The 27,492-nt window shown below is 47.2% G+C and overlaps 1 protein-coding gene across 2 annotated transcripts; it reads left to right on the top strand.

The window, feature by feature from the left end:
• Positions 1-9,738: 9,738 nt before the first annotated feature.
• engl (endoglin, like) lies at positions 9,739-25,930 on the top strand. Of its 2 annotated transcripts, none has more exons than XM_035397189.1 (17): positions 9,739-9,780; positions 12,058-12,168; positions 13,615-13,784; positions 14,338-14,475; positions 14,846-15,020; positions 16,106-16,274; positions 17,223-17,367; positions 18,203-18,395; positions 19,562-19,746; positions 20,098-20,253; positions 21,393-21,476; positions 21,958-22,173; positions 23,266-23,613; positions 24,355-24,430; positions 24,552-24,653; positions 25,108-25,216; positions 25,886-25,930. In XM_035397189.1, exons 2-16 carry the CDS (start codon positions 12,108-12,110, stop codon positions 25,212-25,214), a joined length of 2,325 nt encoding a protein of 774 aa, XP_035253080.1. In that variant the 5' UTR covers positions 9,739-9,780; positions 12,058-12,107; the 3' UTR covers positions 25,215-25,216; positions 25,886-25,930. The 2 variants fall into 2 exon arrangements, with proteins under 2 accessions (XP_035253080.1, XP_035253079.1); XM_035397188.1 differs by lacking the exon at positions 9,739-9,780 and adding an exon at positions 10,430-11,099.
• Positions 25,931-27,492: the final 1,562 nt, after the last annotated feature.

Raw genomic sequence — 27,492 nt, 5'->3', positions numbered from 1 at the left:
GTAACCATAACCAGGAACAAGTATGACGAAACCCCTAGAGAGAAGTACCGGTCCAAGTGCAGGGAACAACCGCATAGTTCAACTTGGACCCTGAAGGTTAAACTGATTAACACGAACACAACGAGAACGGCAACAACTTTCATACAGAAGTTCTCCGTTGTCAAAAAACAAAATGCGTTCAGATCAAAAATTATTACGATTATTTACAATAAGAACAATAACATTAATTTTATGGTTATTATGAACAATAAATAATATAAATAATTCAGTGATGCATTATGTTGCTTTAACTATGAATTCACCATCCATCCATTATCTCTTCCTGATTATCCTGGGCAGAGTCGCGGGGGGTGCTGGAGCCTATCCCAGCGTGCATTGGGCGAGATGCAGGAATACACCCTGGGCAGGCCAATCTATCGCAGCACACACACCATTCACTCACACTTATACCTATGGGCAATTTAGAGCCACCAATTAGTCTACCTGCATGTCTTTGGACCCACACAGACACAGTAATAACATGGAAACTCTGATTCTAACCCAAGACCTTGCAACTAATAAACTAATGAATTTAATGTCCATAATTTCCATTTTTTCTCCAACGTCTATTTTCGACTTGTATGACTGTGTCACACACACACACACACACACACACACAGGTATACTTGAATTGGAAAATACTTATCACATTTACAGCTTCCAGACCACTCTGACGATTCCTATATAAAGCTGCTGGGAGGATAATTGGCATCATTTTGGTGAATGATTCAGAAATTATCTGAATTTATAGAACTTCCATGAAGGAGAGTGTAGTAATGGGCCTCCATCTCCACCAGTCACCAGCGCTCGTAATCACAGCCCAGTGCCTTTCACAGCTCAGCCGCGGCGCGAGGCGCAAACTGGGCAATGCCAAAAACGGTAGCGCCAAGGCCGCTGAACTTTCACGTAGGATAGAAAGAAAAACGAAATGCGTTTAGATCTAAAATCATTGCTATTATTCGCCGTAACAATAATTGCAACAATTGTTACTATTCTGATACAAAAAATAATATCGATAAAATTCAACGATGGATTACATTGGTTTTTACTATGGATATGGACCATGAAAATAATCATTATTAATAGTATTATTGTCATTGGTGGGATTAATTGTAAGGGGCTGATGCTGATTAAAAACACATCTTCCGATATGCGGTTAGGACCAACAGCCACACAGACAGACAGACAGCCAGGCATGCAGCCATAAACACACACACACAGACAGACAGACAGACAGACAGGCACGCAGCCGTGAACACACACACACACGGGCACCAGGACCAACAGCCAGCACAGACAGACAGACAGACAGGCACGCAGCCATAAACACACACACACAGACAGACAGACAGACAGACAGGCACGCAGCCGTGAACACACACACACACGGGCACCAGGACCAACAGCCACACAGACAGACAGACAGACAGACAGGCATGCAGCCATAAACACACACACACACACACACGGGCACCAGGACCAACAGCCACACAGACAGACAGACAGACAGGCACGCAGCCATAAACACACACACACACACACGGGCACCAGGACCAACAGCCAGCACAGACAGACAGACAGACAGGCACGCAGCCATAAACACACACACACGGGCACCAGGACCAACAGCCAGCACAGACAGACAGACAGACAGACAGACAGACAGACAGGCACACAGCCATAAACACACACACACACACACACACACACACGGGCACCAGGACCAACAGCCGCCACAGACAGACAGACAGACAGGCACGCAGCCATAAACACACACACACACACACACACGGGCACCAGGACCAACAGCCGGCACAGACAGACAGACAGACAGGCACGCAGCCATAAACACACACACACACACACACACACGGGCACCAGGACCAACAGCCGGCACAGACAGACAGACAGACAGACAGGCACACAGCCATAAACACACACACACACACACACACACACACGGGCACCAGGACCAACAGCCACACAGACAGACAGACAGACAGGCACGCAGCCATAAACACACACACACACACACACACGGGCACCAGGACCAACAGCCAGCACAGACAGACAGACAGACAGACAGACAGACAGGCACACAGCCATAAACACACACACACACACACACGGGCACCAGGACCAACAGCCAGCACAGACAGACAGACAGACAGACAGGCACGCAGCCATAAACACACACACACACGGGCACCAGGACCAACAGCCAGCACAGACAGACAGACAGACAGACAGGCACGCAGCCATAAACACACACACACACGGGCACCAGGACCAACAGCCAGCACAGACAGACAGACAGACAGACAGGCACGCAGCCATAAACACACACACACACGGGCACCAGGACCAACAGCCACACAGACAGACAGACAGACAGACAGACAGACAGACATACTGACGCTAACCGCTGTAGTGTCTGTTCACACAAACCCACGGAGTGACATGCAATCATGATTCACTGCAGTCCAGCTGAGAAATCAATTATCAGCACTGTACATGCGTGTGAATGTCACACATGCTTAATGTACATAGATACTGTACATGCGTGTGAATGTCACACATGCTTAATGTGCATAGATACTGTAAATGCGTGTGAATGAGCACATGCTTAATGTGCATAGATACTGTAAATGCGTGTGAATGAGCACATGCTTAATGTGCATAGATACTGTACATGCGTGTGAATGTCACGCATGCTTAATGCACATAGATACTGTACATGCGTGTGAATGAGCACATGCTTAATGTACAGAGATACTGTACATGCGTGTGAATGTCACACAAGCACATGCAGCCCCAGTGCAGTTTAGCTGCCGTACTGGTTTCGATGTGTCCCCTCTTTTCTTTAAACCTCAGCGGCGGGCTTCTCCTGACCCCGGATCTTATCCGACCTAAAAGCTTAGCACATCAAATGCCAGGTTCTGACTGGTGCAGTGAAGAAACAGGGAAAAAAAGAAAACTGTCTCAAAAGGCAAGAGACAGCTCCCCATTTTCTTGAACCGTGCACAGCCCCCAAGCCCCCCCCCCCCCCCCAAGCCCCCATGAACATTTGAAACCATCCAGGTTTCCCAGCAGCCTCGAGCCTGGGGAGGGAGAGATGAGTGGAAGGAGAGAGAGTATAACAATACAGAAAGATTGAGACACAGGTAAAAGAGGGGAAGAGAACGAGAGAGAGAGAGAGAGAAGGATTTGATAAACAGGTAATCTTGGCCTGCTGAGGAGAGACTTTCAGATGACTCAGAGCAAGAGAGCCTAAGTAGCGTAGCGTCGCGCTAATGAACACCGGGTTCTTCTTTGTACCCCAGACAGGAGGACAACGGTGTGGGACAGGCTGACCGCCAAGGAGAGAACAACTCCAAATGAGGGGGAAAATGGGGTGTTAGATTATCACACTGCTGGGATGCAGGAGAGCAGAAATAAAAAGATGTGTGTGTGTGTGTGTGTGTGAGTAGCTTAGCTGGTGGTGAACAGTGGGTGGTTGTGTGTGTGTGTGTGTGTGTGTGTGTGTGTGTGTGTCTGTAGCTCAGCTGGTAGTGAACAGTTGGGTGCCTGTGAGTGTGTGTTTGGGGGGGGGGGGGGGGTTTGTGAGTGTACACAAAACCCTTACTCAAAAATAATATTAGAAAATAAATAAAACCGTGTCGTCAATTAATTGTTTCCAGCGCGTTGTGTTGTTTCACGAAAGCGATACGGCGCTCGAGGTCGTGCTGTATCGTGAGCACGGCCACACTGCTGCAGGTGGACCGCCAGGACTCCGCCCCGCATCCCGCCAGGACTCCGCCCCGCATCTCGCCAGGACTCCGCCCCGCATCCTGCCAAACTCCTCCCCCACAGCCGCCACTGTATTCATGATACAGCACGACCTCGAGCGCCGAATCGCTCTGCAGTATTCCACACTCTTAATGTAGCGCTCTGCAGTATTCTACACTCTTAACGTATCGCTCTGCAGTATTCTACACTCTTAATGAATCGCTCTGCAGTATTCTACACTCTTAACGTATCGTTCTGCAGTATTCTACACTCTTAATGAATCGCTCTGCAGTATTCTACACTCTTAAAGTATCGCTCTGCAGTATTCTACACTCTTAACGTATCGCTCTGCAGTATTCTACACTCTTAACGTATCGCTCTGCAGTATTCTACACTCTTAACGTATCGCTCTGCAGTATTCTACACTCTTAATGTATCGCTCTGCAGTATTCTACACTCTTATGGTATCGCTCTGCAGTATTCTACACTCTTAACGTATCGCTCTGCAGTATTCTACACTCTTAACGTATCGCTCTGCAGTATTCTACACTCTTAATGTATCGCTCTGCAGTATTCTACACTCTTAATGTATCGCTCTGCAGTATTCCACACTCTTAATGTATCGCTCTGCAGTATTCTACACTCTTAACGTATCGCTCTGCAGTATTCCGCACTCTTAATGTAGCGCTCTGCAGTATTCTACACTCTTAACGTATCGTTCTGCAGTATTCTACACTCTTAATGTATCGCTCTGCAGTATTCTACACTCTTAATGTATCGCTCTGCAGTATTCCGCACTCTTAATGTAGCGCTCTGCAGTATTCCACACTCTTAACGTATCGTTCTGCAGTATTCTACACTCTTAATGTATCGCTCTGCAGTATTCTACACTCTTAATGTATCGCTCTGCAGTATTCCGCACTCTTAATGTAGCGCTCTGCAGTATTCCACACTCTTAACGTATCGTTCTGCAGTATTCTACACTCTTAACGTATCGCTCTGCAGTATTCCACACTCTTAACGTATCGCTCTGCAGTATTCCACACTCTTAATGTATCGCTCTGCAGTATTCCGCACTCTTAATGTAGCGCTCTGCAGTATTCCACACTCTTAACGTATCGTTCTGCAGTATTCTACACTCTTAACGTATCGCTCTGCAGTATTCCACACTCTTAACGTATCGCTCTGCAGTATTCTACACTCTTAATGTATCGCTCTGCAGTATTCCGCACTCTTAATGTATCGCTCTGCAGTATTCTACACTCTTAACGTATCGCTCTGCAGTATTCCACACTCTTAACGTATCGCTCTGCAGTATTCCACACTCTTAATGTATCGCTCTGCAGTATTCTACACTCTTAATGTATCGCTCTGCAGTATTCTACACTCTTAATGTATCGCTCTGCAGTATTCTACACTCTTAACGTATCGCTCTGCAGTATTCTACACTCTTAACGTATCGCTCTGCAGTATTCTACACTCTTAACGTATCGATCTGCAGTATTCTACACTCTTAACGTATCGCTCTGCAGTATTCCACGCTCTTAATGTATCGCTCTGCAGTATTCTACACTCTTATGGTATCGCTCTGCAGTATTCTACACTCTTAACGTATCGCTCTGCAGTATTCTACACTCTTAACGTATCGTTCTGCAGTATTCTACACTCTTAACGTATCGCTCTGCAGTATTCTACACTCTTAACGTATCGCTCTGCAGTATTCTACACTCTTAATGTATCGCTCTGCAGTATTCTACACTCTTAACGTATCGCTCTGCAGTATTCTACACTCTTAATGTATCGCTCTGCAGTATTCTACACTCTTATGGTATCGCTCTGCAGTATTCCACACTCTTAACGTATCGCTCTGCAGTATTCTACACTCTTAATGTATCGCTCTGCAGTATTCTACACTCTTAACGTATCGCTCTGCAGTATTCCACACTCTTAACGTATCGCTCTGCAGTATTCTACACTCTTAAAGTATCGCTCTGCAGTATTCTACACTCTTAATGTATCGTTCTGCAGTATTCTACACTCTTAACGTATCGCTCTGCAGTATTCTACACTCTTAACGTATCGCTCTGCAGTATTCTACACTCTTAATGTATCGCTCTGCAGTATTCTACACTCTTAACGTATCGCTCTGCAGTATTCTACACTCTTAATGTATCGCTCTGCAGTATTCTACACTCTTAATGTATCGCTCTGCAGTATTCTACACTCTTAACGTATCGCTCTGCAGTATTCTACACTCTTAACGTTTCGCTCTGCAGTATTCTACACTCTTAACGTATCGCTCTGCAGTATTCTACACTCTTAACGTATCGATCTGCAGTATTCTACACTCTTAACGTATCGCTCTGCAGTATTCTACACTCTTAACGTATCGATCTGCAGTATTCTACACTCTTAATGTATCGCTCTGCAGTATTCTACACTCTTATGGTATCGCTCTGCAGTATTCTACACTCTTAACGTATCGCTCTGCAGTATTCTACACTCTTAACGTATCGCTCTGCAGTATTCCACACTTTTAATGTATCGCTCTGCAGTATTCTACACTCTTAACGTATCGTTCTGCAGTATTCCACACTCTTAATGTATCGCTCTGCAGTATTCCACACTCTTAATGTATCGCTCTGCAGTATTCCACACTCTTAATGTATCGCTCTGCAGTATTCCACACTCTTAATGAATCGCTCTGCAGTATTCCACACTCTTAACGTATCGCTCTGCAGTATTCCACACTCTTAATGTATCACTCTGCAGTATTCTACACTCTTAATGAATCGCTCTGCAGTATTCCACACTCTTAATGTATCGCTCTGCAGTATTCTACACTCTTAACGTATCGTTCTGCAGTATTCTACACTCTCAATGTAGCGCTCTGCAGTATTCTACACTCTTAACGTATCGCTCTGCAGTATTCTACACTCTTAATGAATCGCTCTGCAGTATTCCACACTCTTAATGTATCGCTCTGCAGTATTCTACACTCTTAATGAATCGCTCTGCAGTATTCTACACTCTTAATGTATCGCGGTATGTTCTATTTTTCGTAGTGGCAGCACTAAGGCTAGCAACACGCTCTACAGCTACGAGCTTCCGTCTTACGCGGTTAACTTATTGCATTCAAATTTCAAAAGGGGCTCTATTGGCATGACAACTAACGGACACTCGTGTTGTTGCCATTTTAATTCACTCTCACACCGCACCTGTAGATTGTCATTCTCATTTTAATCCAAATCTTGCGTAAAGAAAAAAGACTGCAGCTAATCCTGTAACAGTGGTTTCCATCTGACACATACACCCCCCCCCCCCCCCCCCCCCCCCCCCGCTGGCCCCGCCCTTATTGCCATGGTAAAATAGCTCTCCCCTCACAGTTGGTTGTTCTTTTACCACCAGACGGTTTCAACTGATTTTCAGCAGGCGAAATGGAGGCCGTAGAGGATGATGTGGAGAACTCCTCTGTAACTCCCTCTAACTCAGCCGACCACGATCCCAGCAACTACAGCAATATTAATAGCCGAGGGGGGTTGGGGAGGGGTGGGGGGGTGGGGGGGGGGGGGGTGGGGGATGCGGGATTTAATCAGGGCTGTGTACACTTTACATTTTTTAGGCATTTAGATGGTCTCACAGCTGAAATTCTCTGTAGACGGAATCCACTTACACAGCCGGGACATTTACTGGAGCAATTCGGGTCAAATGGCCTTTCTTAGGACTGCAGCAGCTGCGGTCCCGCTTGGGATGCGGGTGAACCCGGGTTTGAACAGGGACATCCAACAGGCTGCAGCTACAGGCGCTGGGCAGAGCCCACGTCAATGGGGGGGGGGGGGGGGAGGTGGGGGGCGGGGGACCGTACGCATTCGCAAATGAAACACACTCCCGTTCTGTTACAATAATGAGACATGGATGCTTTGACCCAAACGGGTTTTTACCTCACTGATGTGCATGACATAAACCAGGCGCAACTCACACAGGTAATTATAACACAGGTGACACAACACTACGTAGGACTCTGGCGTCAAACTCCTGTCCCTCCTGTCAAACTCCTGTCCCTCCTGTCAAACTCCTGGAGGGAGTGGAGGGCCAGCCGCAGCGGGGTCTACTGGATTTGGGGTGTTCTTGGAACGAAGCACGTAAGGGTTTAGCCATGGTCACAGGGAGGGAAAACAAGTTTATTTAGATGTGGTCGCAAGGAGGGAAACAAGTTTATCTGACTCCATTACCCTGTAATGTGGATGTTTGTGTGAGTACAGGTTTGTGTGTAAGTGTATTGACTGGGGTGTGCTGAAATAGTGGGTGGCAAGACTTGTACCCACGGAGAGCAAGACTATCTACTGCTGCCAGGCATTCATCTAATTGTTCATTGACATTAAGACCTTCTATCCTGGCAGGTAAAGGTGCTACTCATCCGGGAATGTTGCAAATGATGTCTTTGTGCTGTGAATAAGTGACTCTAACCTGGAAAATTGTGTTTGTCCGGGTACCGAATCTAACCTATCCCAAGGAGCCCTAACTAAGGGTACTCCACTGGTTAGTGAAACTATCTAAATATCCCGGACTATGACCCCTCTATTATTTATCTGAAATAACACTAGGGTCCACCAGGGCACTGACTCGAACTGGTGTCCCAGAGCAGCTGCACTTCCGGCTGGTGAACCTATCAATATGCCCAGGAGGGCATTACCGATTACCGTGTTTCCTCCAGAACCGCGTACAAGGCCAATACACCAACTGGTCCTCGCAGAGATGCACGCCCGCGTCAACGTGTACGCAAACCACGTACGTTAGATGCGTTGAAAAGGGAAAACAGTTCATGACGGTACAACATGACAGTTGACGACAACCAAGGATAGGCAGTTTCAACGATGCCGAATGTTAAACGTTGTATTTACAAAGCAAGACAAATAAAGACCGCTATTTCTGTAACAGAAAAGACACACGAACATTCACTTTGGTGGGAGCTCCAACGTTTTGCCCACAGTGCAGGCTTACTTCTGGGACTTCACGAGCTCAGGTTAGCTGAAGGCGTGCTCGCCTGTCTAGTTAAATATGCATGTCTATGCTCCATTCTCGCCCCGCAGCATCGCGTCGTCCATTTATATACTGTCAATGGTTCAAAGCCCAGCCACCTAACTAATACACTATACTGCTGCGTCTAGGCATAACAGTGGAAGAAATATGTCCTCGTTATTCAGGCATCTGATTGGATGGCTAGTGTCACAGTGTATTTCTGCAAATGACAGTCCCTTTTAGTAAAAAAAAAAAGAAAAAAGGTGTGTATGGTTTTTTTTTAAATACATATGCTTGGGGTTTTAAACATTTTAACTGTTTTATTTGTGATTGACAGCTTTTTTGTTTCATAGTTTGATCTTGTTTTCCCTCATATTTTTTAGAGTCCTCATTTCTTAGATTTTTCAGATAGTAATTGTATTTCGAATACCTCAGGATTTTTGTGAGAAGGACAAAAGTCTTTAACATCACTAAAGAGTTTCTTTCTTTCCTCGACCTTACCCGTTACTTGTTCTCGGGTTGTATGTTGTCATTTTGGTTTGGATGAACGCTTAATGCATCACTGTAACTACAAAAACGAACTGCTCCTAATTAACGTTTCATATGCAGTCGTCATCACTAATTCTAGGAATTTGTCTCGACTCATGCGGCCTTATTAATCACGTGCGGTCTGGAGACCATCTGTAAGCGCGTGCGTGCTGTCTGCAGTCTCGTCTGGTCCGCTCGTCTCTTTCCGCGAACAAGAGCCGATTGGATAAGAGATCTAATACGAATGTCTGATTGGTTTAAAATATGACCGAATAACGCTTAAGAATTTGTTCTATATTCGCACGCGTGTGTGCCGATTCAAAATGAGTGAACTTTAAAAATCGGGGTCCCAGTTGGTCAAAATAAGGTTAAAGGAATGGAAAACACACGAGAAAGAAAAGTGTACGAGTTCAGGAATTGATTCACGTAAGATTCATTTACTGATATATTCATTTATAATTTTATCCTGGAAGTATACCCAAGTAGCCTATTTTAACTGATTACTTATGCAACGAGAATCACTGTTTAAAGACACAAAGGATGATTTGGTATATCTGGGCGCGTTATTATTATTATTAGCTATTATTATTATTATTTGTGTTTTTTTAAACCACTGAAGCGAGATGGACTGAGAGTAGCCCGTAAATCAAAGTTTAAAAGCGACTACACCTGGGATCAGGTTTATCAATTAACATTTTCATTTAACCATTTACCACACAAGAAAAAGAGTATCACAGAGTAACACTTAAGCAATTTATGCCAAAACAACGGAGAGCATATAGGTGGATTATTCAGAACTTGCAGTCACGTTACCATGGTGATCTCTATAGTTTCATTTTCGCACATTATTTGGACTACGCATTGTTCAGTGGGACTAGGCTATAACTGGAATGTAGCACAATTGCAGAAATGACCGTCATCTCAGTTTATCCTTTCAGAGTTCCCTCTGTAAAATAAATCAGAATTGGCGTACATCCCTGCGGTTGACAAATATCAAAAAGTGTTGCCTACTCACGACTACGATTTCTCAACGATCAAGAAACTGAGAGTAACTTGACAAAATAGCTACATCAGTAAACGCGTTCATGGGTCAATCCCGATTATTAAAATTTTATTGAATAGGTTAATTTAGTGCTAGGGTTAAGTGATTCGACATAGCCTATCGAAACTGTGTTGGATCCTATAGCCTAGGTTTTATTATGAAGAGCTATTCGTCACACAGATATAGGCTACGTTTATTTGTGTAATGTGACTTTTGTATAAAGCAATACTTGAAGTTTCCCTGTTCTTTCCTTCCGTCCTCCGTCCTTTCCTGTCGTCTTCCTATCTCACTTCTCCTTCGCTCTGTCTTCATCTCCGCTCCATTTATCCGTGCACGTCCCTCTTCAGCCGTTCGTCTCTCCTGGCTCGGCGCGGTGTTCCTTTGGCTGCTGTGTTCCTCCTCAGTCACAGTCACAACTTGGCCGGGGTACTGAAGTTGAGAATTCAGTTCGGAGTTTGTGCGTGCGTGGAATGTAACACGTGACAGTTGTCGTTTTGTGTCCTCGCGAATAGCGAATATTCTATTCGGTATTGATGAAGTTTGTGGGTGTGTGCCACAGAGAGAGAGAAAGAGAGAGAGAGAAGGGGGCGGGGGTGATCCAGTAGTAAAATATGGGGAAGGATAGGCTGTGCTTGGTAGCTCAGTGCTGACTGCCGAGCCGCGCGCAACATTCATGGCTTACTGCAAAGATTAACGGACACAGGTAGGTTTCAGTTGGACAAACTGTTTGCGTTCTTATGCAGGTTTCATCAGTTACTTTGAAAGAACTTTCTTGACTTTGAGGTGTTCCTTTAAAAAAATGGATGCTACTTCCGTCGGTGCCTGTGCATTTCTGAAAATGTTTGAGTGTCTTCTCCCGATTGTTTTTGACCACGTTTTTGCCAGTGGTCATTTGTCGAAGTGCCCATAATTCGTGCTAGTTTATGTCCATTGTAAATGACATGTTAATGAATGCCACCAATCTCTAACTATATGTGTCCCGATGAACTGGATACACTGGCTAATTTTACGGAGTGAATCCCAGGTGCGTTTTCAAAGCCAAGACAACCTTTTTTTCGGCACGCTTTTGTTCGCCCATTGTCCGCTCGTCTTTTTTGTTTGTTGTACTTGTTGTCGATGTGTGTGTGTGTGTGTGGTGTGGGGGGGGGGGTGGTTTTTAAATCACAAGCTTAATGTTAAATTGTTCGCTCGGTGTGTCACTGAAGTGGTCTATACGTTGACATGCCTGTGGGGGTGGGGGTGGGGGTGGGGGTGGGGGCGGAGGACCTTAATGAGGGAATTTATCTGTCGTCGTCTCGTGCGGTGCGGCGATAAGATTGTATTTTCTATGGGGTTCTACGGAGTGTAAGATGCTCACGTCTGCAAATGTTGAAGAGAAAGGGAGTTTGAGCTCTGGACGGGGTCCTGTGCCTAGTTTAGCACTGGCAGCCAAAGGGTTACCAGAGTTTTTTTGTGGGGAAAAAATAGGGAAGAAAAATTAACAGGTGCACTGATCCAACAGTGCAATTCCTGTCAAAATTGACCTCCTCTCTCATTGTCAACCACACTGTACCGTAATTTCCAAATGCACCATTAAGTTATTAGGTCTCTTTTTGGACCTATTCTGCACAAGCCTCTTCTATTACTGATTTAAATTGGATTTGGATTCTGTTCGTCTCCAGTGTGCCCCAGGAAGTCGATCCTAGCTGAAGTTGCCTTGAGAACAGTGAAGATGGTGTGGAGGACCAAGTTGACTGTCCTCTGCCTCCTCCTGTTGGGTACTGGAACTGCAGGTGAGGGGGAGTGGACACAAAGACCGTAGATCTGTGGCTCACAGCAATGGGCTTATCAGTTTCGGGATTTTTTGCGCCATCTTCTGCTCTTAATTATTTAATTGGGGGCAATCTTATCTTGATCTGATGTTTGTATAAGCACCAGCTGGAAAACTGCTAGTGCATCCTGAAAGGTTTTTTTTAGTGTGCTCAAGTACAGGAGTGAGCCAGCATAGTTTATACAGCGGTCAGAAAATTAAACCTGAGGCGCACCTGGCTGGCGCAAAAACCCGGCACGTAGACTCACCCTCCTGGACCGGATTCGGGCACCCCAGCCATAGATGAAACAGTATTCTGAACGAGGCGTGCTGTGGAGCCACTCCTACTATGTAATGCACCACTACTGCTGCCTGTAATACTTACTGTGTCAAAAACAAAATGGGAGAACGAAACGTGGCCAAACTGAGTGACGGGTCATGGGTTTAAACTTTTCTCGGAAAATATAAAACGGGTTTCTCTATGGACTAAATTTGATGCGCTGCAGTTAAGGTCGGCACAGTGTGGGGTTTTTTGAAAGAGAGAAAGTGAAAGTGAAAGGAGACAGAGAACAGCTCAAATAGAAAGTACAGCTGAGGCTGGAGACATACCCTACGCATGTACGCGGACGCGGGCGACAGCGCCAGGCCGACGCACTGCTAACGCTCGGCTTGGTTGCACACGCTCAACTTGTGTTCACATGTCCCTGTGGAGCTAATGAACCTGAGTCCTCAATGGGGCGATCCAGGGCAGCTGTGAAACACCGAGCAGAAGAAAGCACACCTGGAAGAAGAAGTAGTCGTCTGCTTCATCCTGTTGTTACCTGCTTATAGCGCCCCTTGCTGCGACACTTGAAACTGCAGCTCACGCTTTGCGTTGCGTTAATTTCAGCAGTGCAGGTGCTGGCCACAGGTGGCGCTAGCATGGCATTGTTGGGATTAGATCCCAGGCTGTGCCTCATGGCACTACAGTTAAATGCAATGCTGCAGCAGTTCAGTCTGTTGGGACTTTCGGCAGTTCAGACTGTAGGCACTTTAACCAGTTCAAGACTTTAACCAGGGCATGAACTTGACCTGCTCCCGTCTGTCACCATAGCCTGTGGGAACAAGGAAAACGTAGTCATTACAACATGTTTTTTTATGTGAGTGAGTTTTCCATTTTGATTGTGTTTTTGCAGTAATGCGCGTCTGCTAAATGCCTGTAATGTAATGCAGTGCTTTCAGAGCACTTTTTTCAAAGCCATGTCAATTCGGAGATTGTCGAACGCTCCTGCTGCCAATTCTGAAGAGTTGCTGCTTAGTGACTTTGATTTCCGCAGACTACGGCGTAAACACAGATTTATTTCTGGTCGTTGAGGATATTAAAGATGTCTGCAAATGCCATTAGTTCCTGTTCCACTATTTACTTTTTTTTTTTTTTTTTTTTTTTAAGAGTGCAGTACTGGAGTGCACTGCCCAGTGTGTCCAGTGGGGGCGCTGCACCCTGTGCAGGGTTTTCTGGAGCGCTTTGGGGCGGGGCCGGGCTGTGCTGCCAGGGAGACGGAGGAGAGGGAGACCCACGTGGTCTCTGTGGGGAGGGCCAGTCCTGGATCACAGAGACAGGTACTCGTCTCCTCTCCTCTCTTCCGCATTCTCACTCCCAGTCTTTCTTCCTCTCTGGTCTACCCCTCTGATTCTCTCCTCCTCTCTTTTTTTACCTTTTTTCTCTCTCTCTCTCTCTCATCTCCCACTCCCGTTTCCCTTCCTTCTTTCCCCCATCTCAATTACCCATCTTCCCCTCTACCTCTTTTTTTCCTCCTCACTTTTTCCATATCCTTATCTCTCTCTCTCTCTCTCTCTCTCTCTCACAGGTAAACCACAGCTAAACTGATGCACAGTGCTAATCCACTGCACACAGGTAGACCCAGGCAGCCACACTCCACACTGGAGTTGATCAGTTGGAGTGAATCTTCTGATTGGTAGATGAGTCTGTGAGCGGGTTAGTTGATCAGTGAGCCAGTTGATGAGTTGGTGAGTCGGTGTGTGTGGACCAGAGGATGAGTCTGTAGAGTTGGGGCAGTGGGTCAGCTGCTGATTGGGCGTGTTGAGTCAGCGAATGGGCCTGAACCTGAGCCCTCTGAGTGAGGTGCTCTGAACCCTGGATCTCTCTCTGCAGGTGAAGGTGATCCTCAGGCCCCTGTCCTTCACTCAGCCCCCAAACCGATCTCTGGCCCTGGTGCTCAGCTCCCAGAATCGTGTGCAGTGGTGCCTGGAGGGAGAGAACTTACCTCCCAGCCTCTCCATTCTGGCACTGGTAAGTCAAGTTCTGTGCTTAACCCTTTGAAGTGTAATAGTTTTTTTTTTTGTTGAATGTTTTTCAATATTCTAAGTCAGCGTTCTAGAACTGTGTTGCTTTCAGTCACCAGCAGTGATTGTGACATCAGCATTAGAATGTTCAGTTAAGAACATTCTAATCCCATATTTCTTGATCTTACACCATAAAGAGGTCAATTGATGTAGCTGACTGAGCAAGGGCAATGCGATCATTGTTGTACATGAATGTTCTATCGATCGACCTCTTTCAGAGGGATGGCTGAATTGCAGGTGAGTCTGCGTGTGAGTGTGTGTGTGTGTGCAGGCGTGAGTCTGTGTGTGAGAGTGTTATTGCGCTGTGTCGCTGGCAGGTGGCGCTGCCCTCCACAGTGCAGTCGCGGGGCGTGGTGTGCCAGGTGAAGCACGTGGGCACCCTGCCCTGGAGCCCGCAGGCGCTGCTGCGCTGGAGCCTGGACCAGCATGGCGCCATCTCCTCCCTGACCCACGCACCCATCGCCAACCGCGCTTACATCCGCCTGGGAGTGGGTGAGCGGGAGGGCGAGGGGGCGGAGTCACGCACGCACGCACACACACACACACACACACACACACACTCATGCCCACACACACACGCACTCACGCCTGCACACGCACTCGCGCACACACACACGCAGGCACACACGCACTCGTGCACACATACGCACGAACGCATGCACACACACACACAGAGGACAGAGGGGATAGAGTTGGATGTACATGACATGGTCCTGGAGAGCTGAACTGTTGGTTGGCCTGTTCTTACACAGTACCTAATTCAGGAGCCTGTTCTTACACAGTACCTAATTCAGGAGCCTGTTCTTACACAGAACCTATTTCAGGAGCCTGTTCTTACACAGTACCTAATTCAGGAGCCTGTTCTTACACAGCACCTAATTCAGGAGCCTGTTCTTACACAGTACCTAATTCAGGAGCCTGTTCTTACACAGTACCTAATTCAGGGGTCTTATAACCCTGTTCCTGGAGAGCCACTGACTCTGCTGGTATTCATTTCTTTTCCGCATTGTTGGGCTGAATGGCCTGTTCTTGTCCACGTGTTTATGTTGTGTTAATGATATGTTACTTAATCAATGCCAGCCTGGTTACTAGGGTCTGAATTCTGTGCTGATTTTTGGGTGCAAACAGAAACTGGCAGAGCCAAACTTGTGGCTCTCCAGCGCCTTGGCTGCAGACCCCTGCCTTAATTGATAAATGAAATCATCTCAACTGGTTTCCAGGGCCTGAAATGGTCATTGATTTTCGGGTGAACAAAAAAACCAGCGCTTTGACTCTTCAGGACCAGGTTTGGCCCCACACCTGTCCCGGGCTCTGTTTAGAAAAAGTGGAGATGGATATACTCTCCACCTGTCCCAGGCTCCTGGACAGGGGGGGTGGGGTTAGACGTGACCCTCAAATTCAAGAGACAGAATTCCTGAACATATTCCCCAATAAAAGTCCCTCCCTGGAATTTGAAGCCCTTCTCCGCCTCTCTCGTGTCAGTTTAACTGAATAAAAATTTAAATGCCTTTTGAAGGCGTTGCTATGGCATTGATCTCTCTCTCTCTCTCTCTCCCTCCCTCTGCCCCTCCACTCAGATCCCACAATGCCCAGCGTTTGCCAGCTGCAGCCCCTCTTCCTGTCCCCCAACTATCTGACCTCTGACCTGCAGCCCCGGGGGGTGCGCGGCTGTTCCCCAGCCGGGGCGGGACGAGACCCGGAGGTGCATGTGATCAAACTGCAGGCGACGGGATCGGGGACCCGTGGGTGAGGCTCCGCTCCGCGGGGTACGGGGTGCGGGGGTCAAAGGGGCACTTCACCCCAAAAGGGGAAAAAAAAGGTGTTTCCACCCGGTGTGCTGTTCATCCGTCCGGGTATTTTTTTCTGAGATTTGGGGAGTTTTCTCGATATCCGCTGCGGCTGACCCTGATACAACGGACCTCAGCGGCGCCAAGTTTTTGTGGTGCCAAAAATTTCCTTCAGAAAAACTCAATGCAACGTCATCTCAACGTCAAATCTATAATGGCACGGTTCCTCACAATCATCCACAGACTTCGTTGCACGCGGTTTCATGAATAACTGATTTCCACCAAAGTACGCCGATCGCGTATATGAGTCTCCGCCAAAGCATGGCGGTATTCTGGGGCACAGCGTCAGTGTTGTTTTAAAACATTGTTTCATCATTGCTTTAGCAATTAGCGAAAACGCGCAGAATCTCAGCGAAATATCGATGGTTAGCTAGCGCTCTGGATCAGTGGAAACAGCTTTATTTCATTATTTTGGGTGAACTGCCTCCTTTTGACATCTGAGACTGGACGTTGCTGCCTGATTCACCAGCTCTGCCAATATTAAATTTATTTATTTCATTATTTTTTTGCATGAATTGGTAGTGTTGGGCTTTTACACTGGCGGAGACGTATGAGAGTCGAGTTGCATGGTAACACAAGAGTGCATAATGAAGAGAACATGCTGTTCAGGCCCCATAGGCTTTCCTTTTGTGCGTCCAGCACTGCGCTGAGCCTGCTCTTGAACAATCTGGGGTCTCTGCTATTACTGTGTAAACTGGCAAGCTGGTTCAAGCATTGGCAATTTAATTAAAAAATTTTTTTTATATTTATGCAGAATGGGGAAGTTGTGAGGTTGTTTAAAAAGTGCTTTAAAAAGGAGGGGAATTGTTTTACAAAAAAATTAATATAATTTCTTCCCTTGTGCCAGCGCACTACAGGTGGAGGTGTCTGTCTCTCTGCTGCCCCCGGTGGCCAGTGCTGGATGGTGCAGCGTTGTGTTGATCCTCAGCAGTACGGTTCCGGTCAACTGGGCCCTGGCAGCCAAGGGGCTGCGGGGTCAAATCTCTGTCTACGTGAGTCTCCTCTCCCGGCCTGTCTCTACGGTCGAGCAGCGGAACGACCTTCACTAGCCCTGCAGAGACACAGCGTCTCCCGCTTTAGCATTTCTGTAATCAATAACTAACTCAAACCTGCGAGACCAGCCGAGGAGAGTTTACTGCGTAGTGAGCAAGAGGCGCGTTTGACTGACCGCTAAGCTATGCCCTGAGCTGACCAGAGGAGGATGGGTCCTCCCCCCCCCCCCCCCCCCATTTGAGCCTGGTTCCTTCCAAGGTTTATTCCTCTCTGTTACCAGGGAGTTTTTCTCCTTGCCACTGTTGCCTTAGGCTTGCTCCTGTGGGGGTTTCGGCCAGGGCCCTCTGTGAAGCGTATTGAGATGGGGTCGGATTAAAAGCAGCTGGTTTACATTAAATTACATTACATTTATTTAGCAGACGCTAAAATCCAAAGCGACATACAAAACTGCATATCAAGGCCATTGGAGCAGCTACAAAACACAGGTCCGATAAGGTGCGATACTCATTTCATACAGTTTTTCATAGCCAAGAACACAGTCCCGTTCACGCAGTGAACATTATTCTGACCTAACCTACGCTAAGTCAGACTAGGGGAAGTACAAGCTACAACATTAGGACGATAATACAAATTAAATTAAGTGCTGGAATGGAGGTACATGTAACGTGAGTGGCATGAAAGAGGGGAATTTAAGTGAAATGACTTGCAGAGTGGTGGCAGTTGGCTGTATGTCGTGATAAGATGGGTCTTCCGTTCCTAATCTCCTTGACAGTGACTGTGTGTCTGCTGGCTTTTCTCTCTTTCTTTTTCTTTCTTTCTTTTTTGTTCATGCAGTCATCCAATAGCGTGTCCCCGCTCTTTCCTCCTGAACCCAACCTCACTCTGACCGTCGTACCCAGCCTTGACCTCCTCGCGACCCATGACCCCCTGGGCTGGGCCAATGAGAGTGGCTTTCCAAAGGTGACCTCATACACGGAGGCTGACCTAGCCAATCGCTTTGTGATCAGGCTGGCTGGGGGAGGGACAGGTTAGGACTGTTTGTGTGCATTTGTGGTCATTGTGTGATTGTTGGGGTGGGTGTTTGTGGGTGTTCGTGTACGTGTTTGTGTGGGTGTGTGTGTGCATTTGTGTGGGAATTTGTGTGGGTGTGTGTGTCCATGTTTGTGTTGGTGTTTTTGTGGATGTTTGTGTGGGGGTGTGTGTCCACGTTTGTGTGAGTGTTTTGTGGATGTTTGTGTGTGTGTGTGCGTGTTTGTGTTAGTGTTTTTGTGGCTGTTTGTGAGTGTGTTTGTGTGTGGGTGTGTGTTGTGCGTTTGTCATTTACACACCCCTCATACACCCCCCCTCATTTAGTTCCTGCTTATCTCTCTGGTTGTTGTCTTTTGGATTGGAATGCATTTAAACGAAATGGCACAACAGAGGACTGGAAGCGTCCGCAGGGTCACGCTGAGAGGAATTAAGAGGGAACCCAGACGGCTGGGTAACAAGCTCTCCGTTCCCTTGTCCTGAGAACAGACCGAGGGGCTTTTTTTTAGTTTTTAGGAGACTGGTCCATCTTGTCTCCTGGTTGCCGGGTAAATTCTCTTCACTGCGGTAACACTATAGGCCGTTCAGAAACCGAAGGTCAAGTGCATTTTTTTTTTCCTGCTAGATTTTGTTTATTTTTGTTTATTTTGCGCACAAGCTCGCTGTTTTTCATTCGCCGGCGTGGTGTAATAGTGCTTCCTGTTTTAGTCGTGTTAGTGAGGTCCTCTCCTGCTCATCTTTCCCAGAATTCCGCCGCGTATGTCCTGATTCACGGTTTAAATAGAGACCTCATTTAATGTTCTTCCTCTCCCACTGTAAGAGTGTGTGTGTCTGTTGTGGTGCTTTCTGTGTGTGAGTACGACCGGTAATCAGGTGTGTGTTTGCCCGCGTCCGTCTGTGTTTGTCTGTGTGCATGCGTGTGTGCGTGCTCACGACAAGGGTTAATAGTGAAATTTGTCTCCCATTCTTCCTTCTTTGACCCTTCTTTCCCTCTATCCTTCTCTCCCTTTAACCCTTTTTTCATCCCTCCCTCTGACTCATGCCCTCACCTTCTCTTCTTTTCTCTCTCCCCCTCTTTCTCCCTCTACCCTCTTTCACTCTCCCTCTTTCTTTCTTCACTATTCCCTATTTTCCGTTCTCTCTCTCCCCCCCCCCCCCCCCGCTCAGGCAGTCTCCTCTCCCCTCGGTCCCTGGCGGTTCGGTCACAGCGCCTCCCGGTGGAGATGCAGGAGAGGAGCGTGAGGGAGTGGCTGAGCCGGGGGGGTGACTGGGCAGGGCGGAGCCAGGAGGCCATGGCTGTGCAGTGCCAGGATGGACAGCTCAGCGTTGCCATGGATTCGAGCGTCCTGCAGGTCAGAGGTCACCCTAAAGGTCCAATCACAGGGGCCGTAGGAGGGATAGAACGAGACGTTGTGGTGTTTGTTCCTGGATTTTTGGCGCTCTCTGGTATTGGTGATGTAGATCTGGCTTCCCCTTCATGGCACAATGGAATATATTGAAAATATATAAGTAAAAATATAATAAAATTATTGCCACAACTTAACTGCATATAGGAAAATATACCCGTTATTGTCCCTTTCAGATGTGTGTGTATATATGTGTGTATAAAATACACAATTTAACAATATATATAATGCACAATATATTGCAGTGTATTCCATTGTTGAAAATGCAGTTTGCTCTCTCTCTCCTCCCCCCCCCAGTCCCTGACCCCCCCAGTCAAGGCCATTACGCTGCGCGAGCGTGCTTGTGAGGCACACTCCAACGGCACGCACTTCCTGCTGGTCTTCCCTGTCATTTCCTGTGGGACGGAGGGTGTGATGGAGGCCGAGCCCAGAGGGGTGCTTTACAAAAATATGGTGAGGGGGGGGGGGGAGGGTGGAGGGGGGTGGGGGTGAGTGAAAGGGGGCAGAAAAGGTGATGAGGTGTGTGCGTGTGTGTAAGTGAGTGTGTGTGTGTGTGTGTGAGCGCGCGTGTGAGTGTGAGTGCGAGTGCGAGTGCGAGTGCGAGTGCGAGTGCGAGTGCGCGTGATGCAGGTTTTCATTCGGAGTGCGCTACAATATTAGGTAATCAACATGGTCAACCAACATTTTTTTTAAAGCATTAGTGTAAATTGAAAGTGGATTTCACTGAGAGGGAACAGACCGAAGCTCCTTCGCTGTAGAGCGGCGAGTCACCCTGACACAATCATGCTCAGGTCACTGAGCACACTCACAGGATGAAAAACAACAAAAACAACTGATTGGCCATGGCTGAGCCAGTCTGGCCCGCCCTCTGAGTAGGCCCAAAATAACAATGGGGCTGTGGCGGCTGAAGTCTAATTGCAGGACCGTATAGGGGTGTAGCACAGTGGGTAAGGAACTGGGCTTGTAACCGAAAGGTCGCAGGTTCGGTCCCGGGTAAGGAAACAAAACCCGGAACAGCTCTTTTTACTTCAGTCCGTGTTCCAGATTTCCGGGTTTTACTCAGTGCAGTTATCCAGCTAACTCAGTAATCCTGCTTCATGGTTTTACTCAGTGCAGTTATCCAGCTAACTCAGTAATCCTGCTTCATGGTTTTACTCAGTGCAGTTATCCAGCTAACTCAGTAATCCTGCTTCATGGTTTTACTCAGTGCAGTTATCCAGCTAACTCAGTAATCCTGCTTTGTGAAATACCCCCCTGGCATTGCCGTGGTAACGGAAGCGATGTGCGTGATTGCTGCTACACCTCTGTTTCTGGAGAGCCAGAGGGTTATGCTGCTTTTAGTGTTCCACCCTCAAAATCGGCAACCAGTTCAGACACAAGAAATCAGGTGAAGTCAGTTAACGTTATGATTGACTGCTGCAATTCAGCTCAGTTCACAGTCAAATCCAGTTCAATTAAGCGCTGAGTAAAAACAAACTCAAGCACCCGCTGGCTGTCCGGGACCAGGGCTGTGGACCCCGGGGGCTATAGAATCTGTGCTGTGTAAACCTCTCCATTGGAACTACATTCAATCCCATCATCCCCCGGGACAGGTGTTGCTATGGAGAAGCGAGACCTCCGTCGGCGTGCGGGACGAGACGGAGAGAGGCAGCCGGCAGACCCCGCTAGTCATCCACGTGAGACGATGCCAGATTCGCCCTCCTGTGTGTTCTTTCAGCCATCGCGAGAGTTCTCATCTGTGCTCCATTAGCTGGCCTGGATGTGACCGTGGTGGTCTGATGTGTCTGTGACTATACTGAAATAGGTAGAGAGACAGATAAATAAGATGGATGCATAGATGGATATTGATAGGTAGATACTTTATTGTCTTCAATACGATATAGCAGATACGTGGACTTTTTTGAGTATTATGTCTAATGGTAAATATATTTTAAAGTAGCAATTTTTTGTTTTCCAGGTACAGTACCTTGTTGATATATTTAATTAAGTTATATTTTGTGTACATTTAATTACTGTAAGGGTTTGGTGACTGCAGTGGATTAAGGCCTTTTTACTTTTCACTGCCAGTCTGTCTGAATTTCAGCCAGCTGGTTCCCAGAAGCCATCGCTCAGTCTGAAAAGCCCCTTCCTCCCCCTCCTCTCCCGTCCCCTCTGCAGTTCAGCTGTTTTGTGGCCATCCCCAGCCCCCCCGCTGTCCCGGAGGTCACCCCTTTCCCGTCGGCGCTCGGGGGCCCGCAGGGGTCGGGGGAAGGAGGGGACGGGGGGGCGTCCGGGTCCACAGTTTTTGCCCTGCAGCTTTTTGGGACGGAGGAGTTTCAGGATAAAACGACTGGCCCCTGCGTCATCATGGCCAACACTCGAGTCTATGTGCAGGTCAGTCTCTCTCCTACGCAGGTCTATGTGCAGGTCAGTCTCTCTCCTACGCAAGTCTATGGGCAGGTCAGTCTCTCTCCTACGCAAGTCTGTGTGCAGGTCAGTCTCTCTCCTACGCAGGTCTATGTGCAGGTCAGTCTCTCTCCTACGCAAGTCTATGTGCAGGTCAGTCTCTCTCCTACGCAAGTCTATGTGCAGGTCAGTCTCTCTCCTACGCAAGTCTGTGTGCAGGTCAGTCTGTCTCCTACGCAAGTCTGTGTGCAGGTCAGTCTCTCTCCTACGCAGGTCTATGTGCAGGTCAGTCTCTCTCCTACACAAGTCTATGTGCAGGTCAGTCTCTCTCCTACGCAAGTCTATGTGCAGGTCAGTCTCTCTCCTACGCAAGTCTGTGTGCAGGTCAGTCTGTCTCCTACGCAAGTCTGTGTGCAAGTCAGTCTCTCTCCTACGCAAGTCTATGTGCAGGTCAGTCTCTATCCTACGCAAGTCTATGTGCAGGTCAGTCTGTCTCCTACGCAAGTCTGTGTGCAGGTCAGTCTCTCTCCTACGCAAGTCTATGTGCAGGTCAGTCTCTCTCCTACACAAGTCTATGTGCAGGTCAGTCTCTCTCCTACGCAAGTCTGTGTGCAGGTCAGTCTCTCTCCTACACAAGTCTATGTGCAGGTCAGTCTGTCTCCTACGCAAGTCTGTGTGCAGGTCAGTCTCTCTCCTACGCAAGTCTATGTGCAGGTCACTCTGTCAAGGTCAGTCTCTGTACCACCCAAGTCAGTGTAGAGGTCAGTCTCTCTAATTACCATTTATAGAGTGCATTTTCCAGCAACGACTGCACAAAGCGCTTTTACAATGAATGCCTCTCATTCACCCATTCACACACACCCATTCACACACACACACACACACACACACACACACACACACACACACACACACACACACACTCACACTCTCACTCTAACGGTGATCAAGGCAGGCATGCAGGACACCAACCAGCTCTTTGGGAGAAATTGGGGGTTAGGTGTCTTGCTCAAGGACACACTCAGAAGATGTGTTTCCAGGACTAGTCTGACCCCCCCCCCCCCCCCCCCCTCTCCCCAGGTGTCAGTGAATGGTGTGGAGAGGGGGGGTGTGGAGGTCCAGTCCTGCATGGTGTCGCCCCTCTCAGACCCCGATGCCTCCCCGGGCTGGGCGGTCATCCAGGACGGCTGTCACGTGGACCCCTCCCTCAGGCAGATTCGGAAGGGCGGGGCGATGGAGAGGGGGGGAGCCCCGCCCCGTGCGCTGAGGTTCAGCTTTGTGCTCAAGCCGCTCTACATCAATCCGGTGCAGTTCCTGCACTGCAGGCTCCACTATTGCAGGGAGGGGCCCCCAGGGGCCCCCCCGCAGGACCGTTGCCATGGCAGGGCCCGCCTCCCCCCCCTCATCGCTCAGCCTCGCAGCCAGCAGGTACTGAGGCTTCCATCACCGTGGCAACACACAGATTCTTGACTGTAACCAGATCACCATGGCAGAGCACGGATTCTTTATTGTAACCAGATCACCATGGCAGAGCACGGATTCTTTATTGTAACCAGATCACCATGGCGATGCACAGATTCTTTATTGTAACCAGATCACCATGGCAATGCACAGATTCTTTATTGTAACCAGATCACCATGGCAATGCACAGATTCTTTTTTTGTAACCAGATCATCATGGCGACGCACAGATTCTTTATTGTAACCAGATCACCATGGCGACGCACAGATTCTTTTTTGTAACCAAATCACCATGACTACACACAGATTCTTTATTGTAACCAGATGATCAGCCTTTGCGTTCTGTCTCATCTCTTGCAGAATTGCAAAGGGAATTGCATTAGTAATGTTGGTAATATTTGGCTAGCTGGTTTTGTGCTGATGTTTTTATTTTTGCTGTAGAAAATTTGGTGCATCCATCCCACTGATGATTGAAAGCAGGTTTTGTGCTCGTTATAAATTTCTGTTTTTATCAATGGTGTGAGTCTTAGTTTTTATTTCCATTTCTGTTTGAGTTGGTCAGTCTTCTGCATAGCCTCCATAACCGTTTCAGTGGTCCGTGAAGACAAAGTTTGAGAACTGTTCTAACCAGATCTAGCACATTTCCCCATGATGGCGGTATTAAACCACAGAAACTCCACTGACTTTTCTTCCTCTTCTGTCTTTCAGTGCGAGTACCGGTATCTGCTGCGGCCGATGCTCGTCACTCTGCCTCTGGGACGGGCACAGCATGCGCCATCTTCTGGTCAGTAGTGCGTATTGCACCCCATTAGCTAGCTAATCTGGATGTGCGGTCTGTGGGAGTTCATCTCTCCCTCCCTCCCTCTCTCCCTCTCCCCCTCCCTCCCTCTCTCTCTCTCTTTCAGGCTCTGAGGTGCACACAGGCTCAGTGGTGGGAGTGTCGTTTGCTGCTTTCCTTATCGGCATCGTCCTGATGGGGGCGCTGTGGTGCATCTACACACGTACAGGTACGCCATCAAGAGCACAGCGTCTTTTTTCCTTTTTTTTTAATACACTTTAAAAAATGTTGCAGCTGTAAGCCCACCAGGATTTGGAATGTCCTGTTCCCAAAACCCTATGGGAAACACGCATGTATGCCCCCTGCTGCCGGCTCGGGGGAGTGAAGGCGATCCGCGATTCTCCTCCGAAACCTGCACCTGCCTGCCTGCTGCTTCTTTTGAAACCACAGCTGCAGTCAGAGCAGTGGGTGGAGGAGACCCAATCATACGCCTGCGCAGAGAGAGAGAGCCACGGGCACCCATACGACTAGCAGGAGGGCAACGAACACGCTTTATACCTACCAGCTGTGTCCCTTTGAATAAAACTTGAAATGTGTTTTTTTTTTTTTTTTTAAATGAAGGGCGAACCTGTGGTGATGAACAGTGATTTCTGATCTGTGATTGGCTGGTTTTTTTTTCCCAGGAGTGACCCTGCCGCTTAGAAGAGGCAGCCTGCAGGAGGCTGTGAACCAAACCACTGCCTCCTGGACACCCCCGGACCCGCTGGAGCAGTCCAACAGCTTCATGTGAAGGTGAGAGGCTAACGGCTAACCGCTAACGTGGCGGCGGTGCAGTCGAGCGCCCTGCAGGCAGAACAGGACAGGGTCTCCTCGGTCTTTCAGGTGTGGAAGTGCTCGCAGTGCACCTGCTCCACTTGAGCCATACACACACCTGTACACACATGAGACACACACATACACACCTGTACACACATGATCTGTACACACACCTGTACACATATTGGCCGTACACACACCTGTTCACATATGATCCGTACACACCTGTACACACATGATCCATGTACACACCTGTACACACACGAGCCATACACACACCTGAACACACATGAGCCACACACACACACCTGTACACACATGAGCCATACACACACCTGTATAAAACAAAATGTTAATTCTATTTATCTGTTTAATACAAGTATGTTTTTTTCCAACAGGACAGTATCTAAAATGTAAAATAATATGCATTATAATGCACCTTCCATACAAAGTGGCAGCTTATTAATAATAATTATAATGATGATAATGATCCTATAAATAATAATGTCACAGTAAATAAATACAATAAAAATTAAGTGGTGAAGACAAAATCTAAAATTTTGGAAATGGTGTACAGGTTTAGTTTTACAGTTTAAGTATACAGAGAAGGAAAATACCAATATTTGGATATTGTTTCGTCTGCAGGGTTTTTTGGGGGGAAGAGGAATAAAAGCAAAGACTGAAGATGGCTTGTGTGTTTGTGTTTGTGTGTGAGTATGCGTGCGTGCATGAGTGTGTGTGTACACGTGTGTGTGTATGCGTGCGTGCGTGTATGTGTGTGTGCATGCGTACGTGTGTGCGTGTGCGTGTGTGTGTGTGTGTGCATGCGTACGTGTGTGTGTGCGTGCGTATGTGTGTGTGTATGCGTACGTGTGTGTGTGTGGACGTGCACGAGTCGGTGAGAGAATGTCTTGCCAAACAACACGCCAAACTTTTTCTCTCAGCCATCAATACTGAATGCAACGCACTTTATACAACGCTGACCAGGTACCCTATTGGTCTAAAGGCATGGGGAGGGTGTGGCATTTTTAAAAAAAAGAAAAAAAAGAAGTGTGCCGGGGGAAGGGAAGTCGCGGTGAGCGAGTTTGTAGTGGACAAAATTCCTTTAAAATACACCGAGTAAAGACAGAGGAATACGATAGAAGAAGATATTTTAGAGCGGAAGCTTTGGTTTTACTATGGGGGAGGGAGGGAGTGGAGGGTATATTTGTATATTTCTGTGCATCTGTGACCCAAATTTGTGATGTTTTCTGCTCAGTTTCTCAATAAAATAGAGCGCAGTAATGCAGAGTGTAGTGTGGGTTATTGCTTTGCATGGGCGTCTGCGATGGACATGCTGAAACACCTACCGTGCGTGCTGGCCAAACGCATTAGAGCAGCAGTGCACTCTCTGACCAGTAGATGGCAGTAGCAGTCATATTAGTTAAAAAAAATTTTTTATTTATTTATTTTTTTGCTTGCTCTGCTTGCCCTGTTGACACTGTGACCCTGACTTAGATTAAGCGGTAAGAAAATGGAGGGATGACTAGATTTACAAAACAATTTAAAATATATATATATATCATAATAACCCCCTCCATCCCCTTTAATTATTTTAGTCTGAAATCTGTCCTTCTTTCACACTGCCATCAGGTTGCTTGTTACCACATTTCTCTCTAATTTCAGCATATCACATTACAGCTGTATACATAAATTTAAACGAAGGCATATTTTTAAATTAAGTTCATTTAAAAACAAAAATCATATTATTAATAATAATAATAATAATAATAATAATAATAATAATTAATAATAAAGAACACACACAAATTCACTTTTTTATTGTTTTGAAATAATAATAAAACGGCAGCAATAAGCACAATATAAAAATTGAATGCACCCACATTACCAACTGTTATTGAGATATTCACATATTCCTGAGATCACGGTGAAAATTCTACAAATATAAAGTGTCTGTATTTATTTAGTAAGTATTTGTATAGCAACCACAGTACTTCAGTCAACCTGCAGTCTGGCTGCGGCTGAATAAATCGCTGTGTAAAGGTGTCCCTGCTGGTCACTAGAAGGCTTTGTGAAGGTAAATGTTCATTTTTGCTCCAGTAAAGATGGGGGGTCTTGATCAGTGATTGAAATGTGGCGTGGACGCACTGGCCTTTTTGACACCTCGGTCTGTAGCGTCTGTAACAGTGTGTGTGTGTGTGTGTGTGTGTGTGTGTGCGCGTGTGTGTGTGTGTGTGTTTCATATGCACATA

The sequence above is a fragment of the Anguilla anguilla genome, chromosome 17 (assembly GCF_013347855.1).
Source record: "Anguilla anguilla isolate fAngAng1 chromosome 17, fAngAng1.pri, whole genome shotgun sequence".
In the NCBI taxonomy this organism is placed as follows: Eukaryota; Metazoa; Chordata; class Actinopteri; order Anguilliformes; family Anguillidae; genus Anguilla; species Anguilla anguilla.
This window is presented reverse-complemented; position numbering and strand designations above follow the sequence as displayed.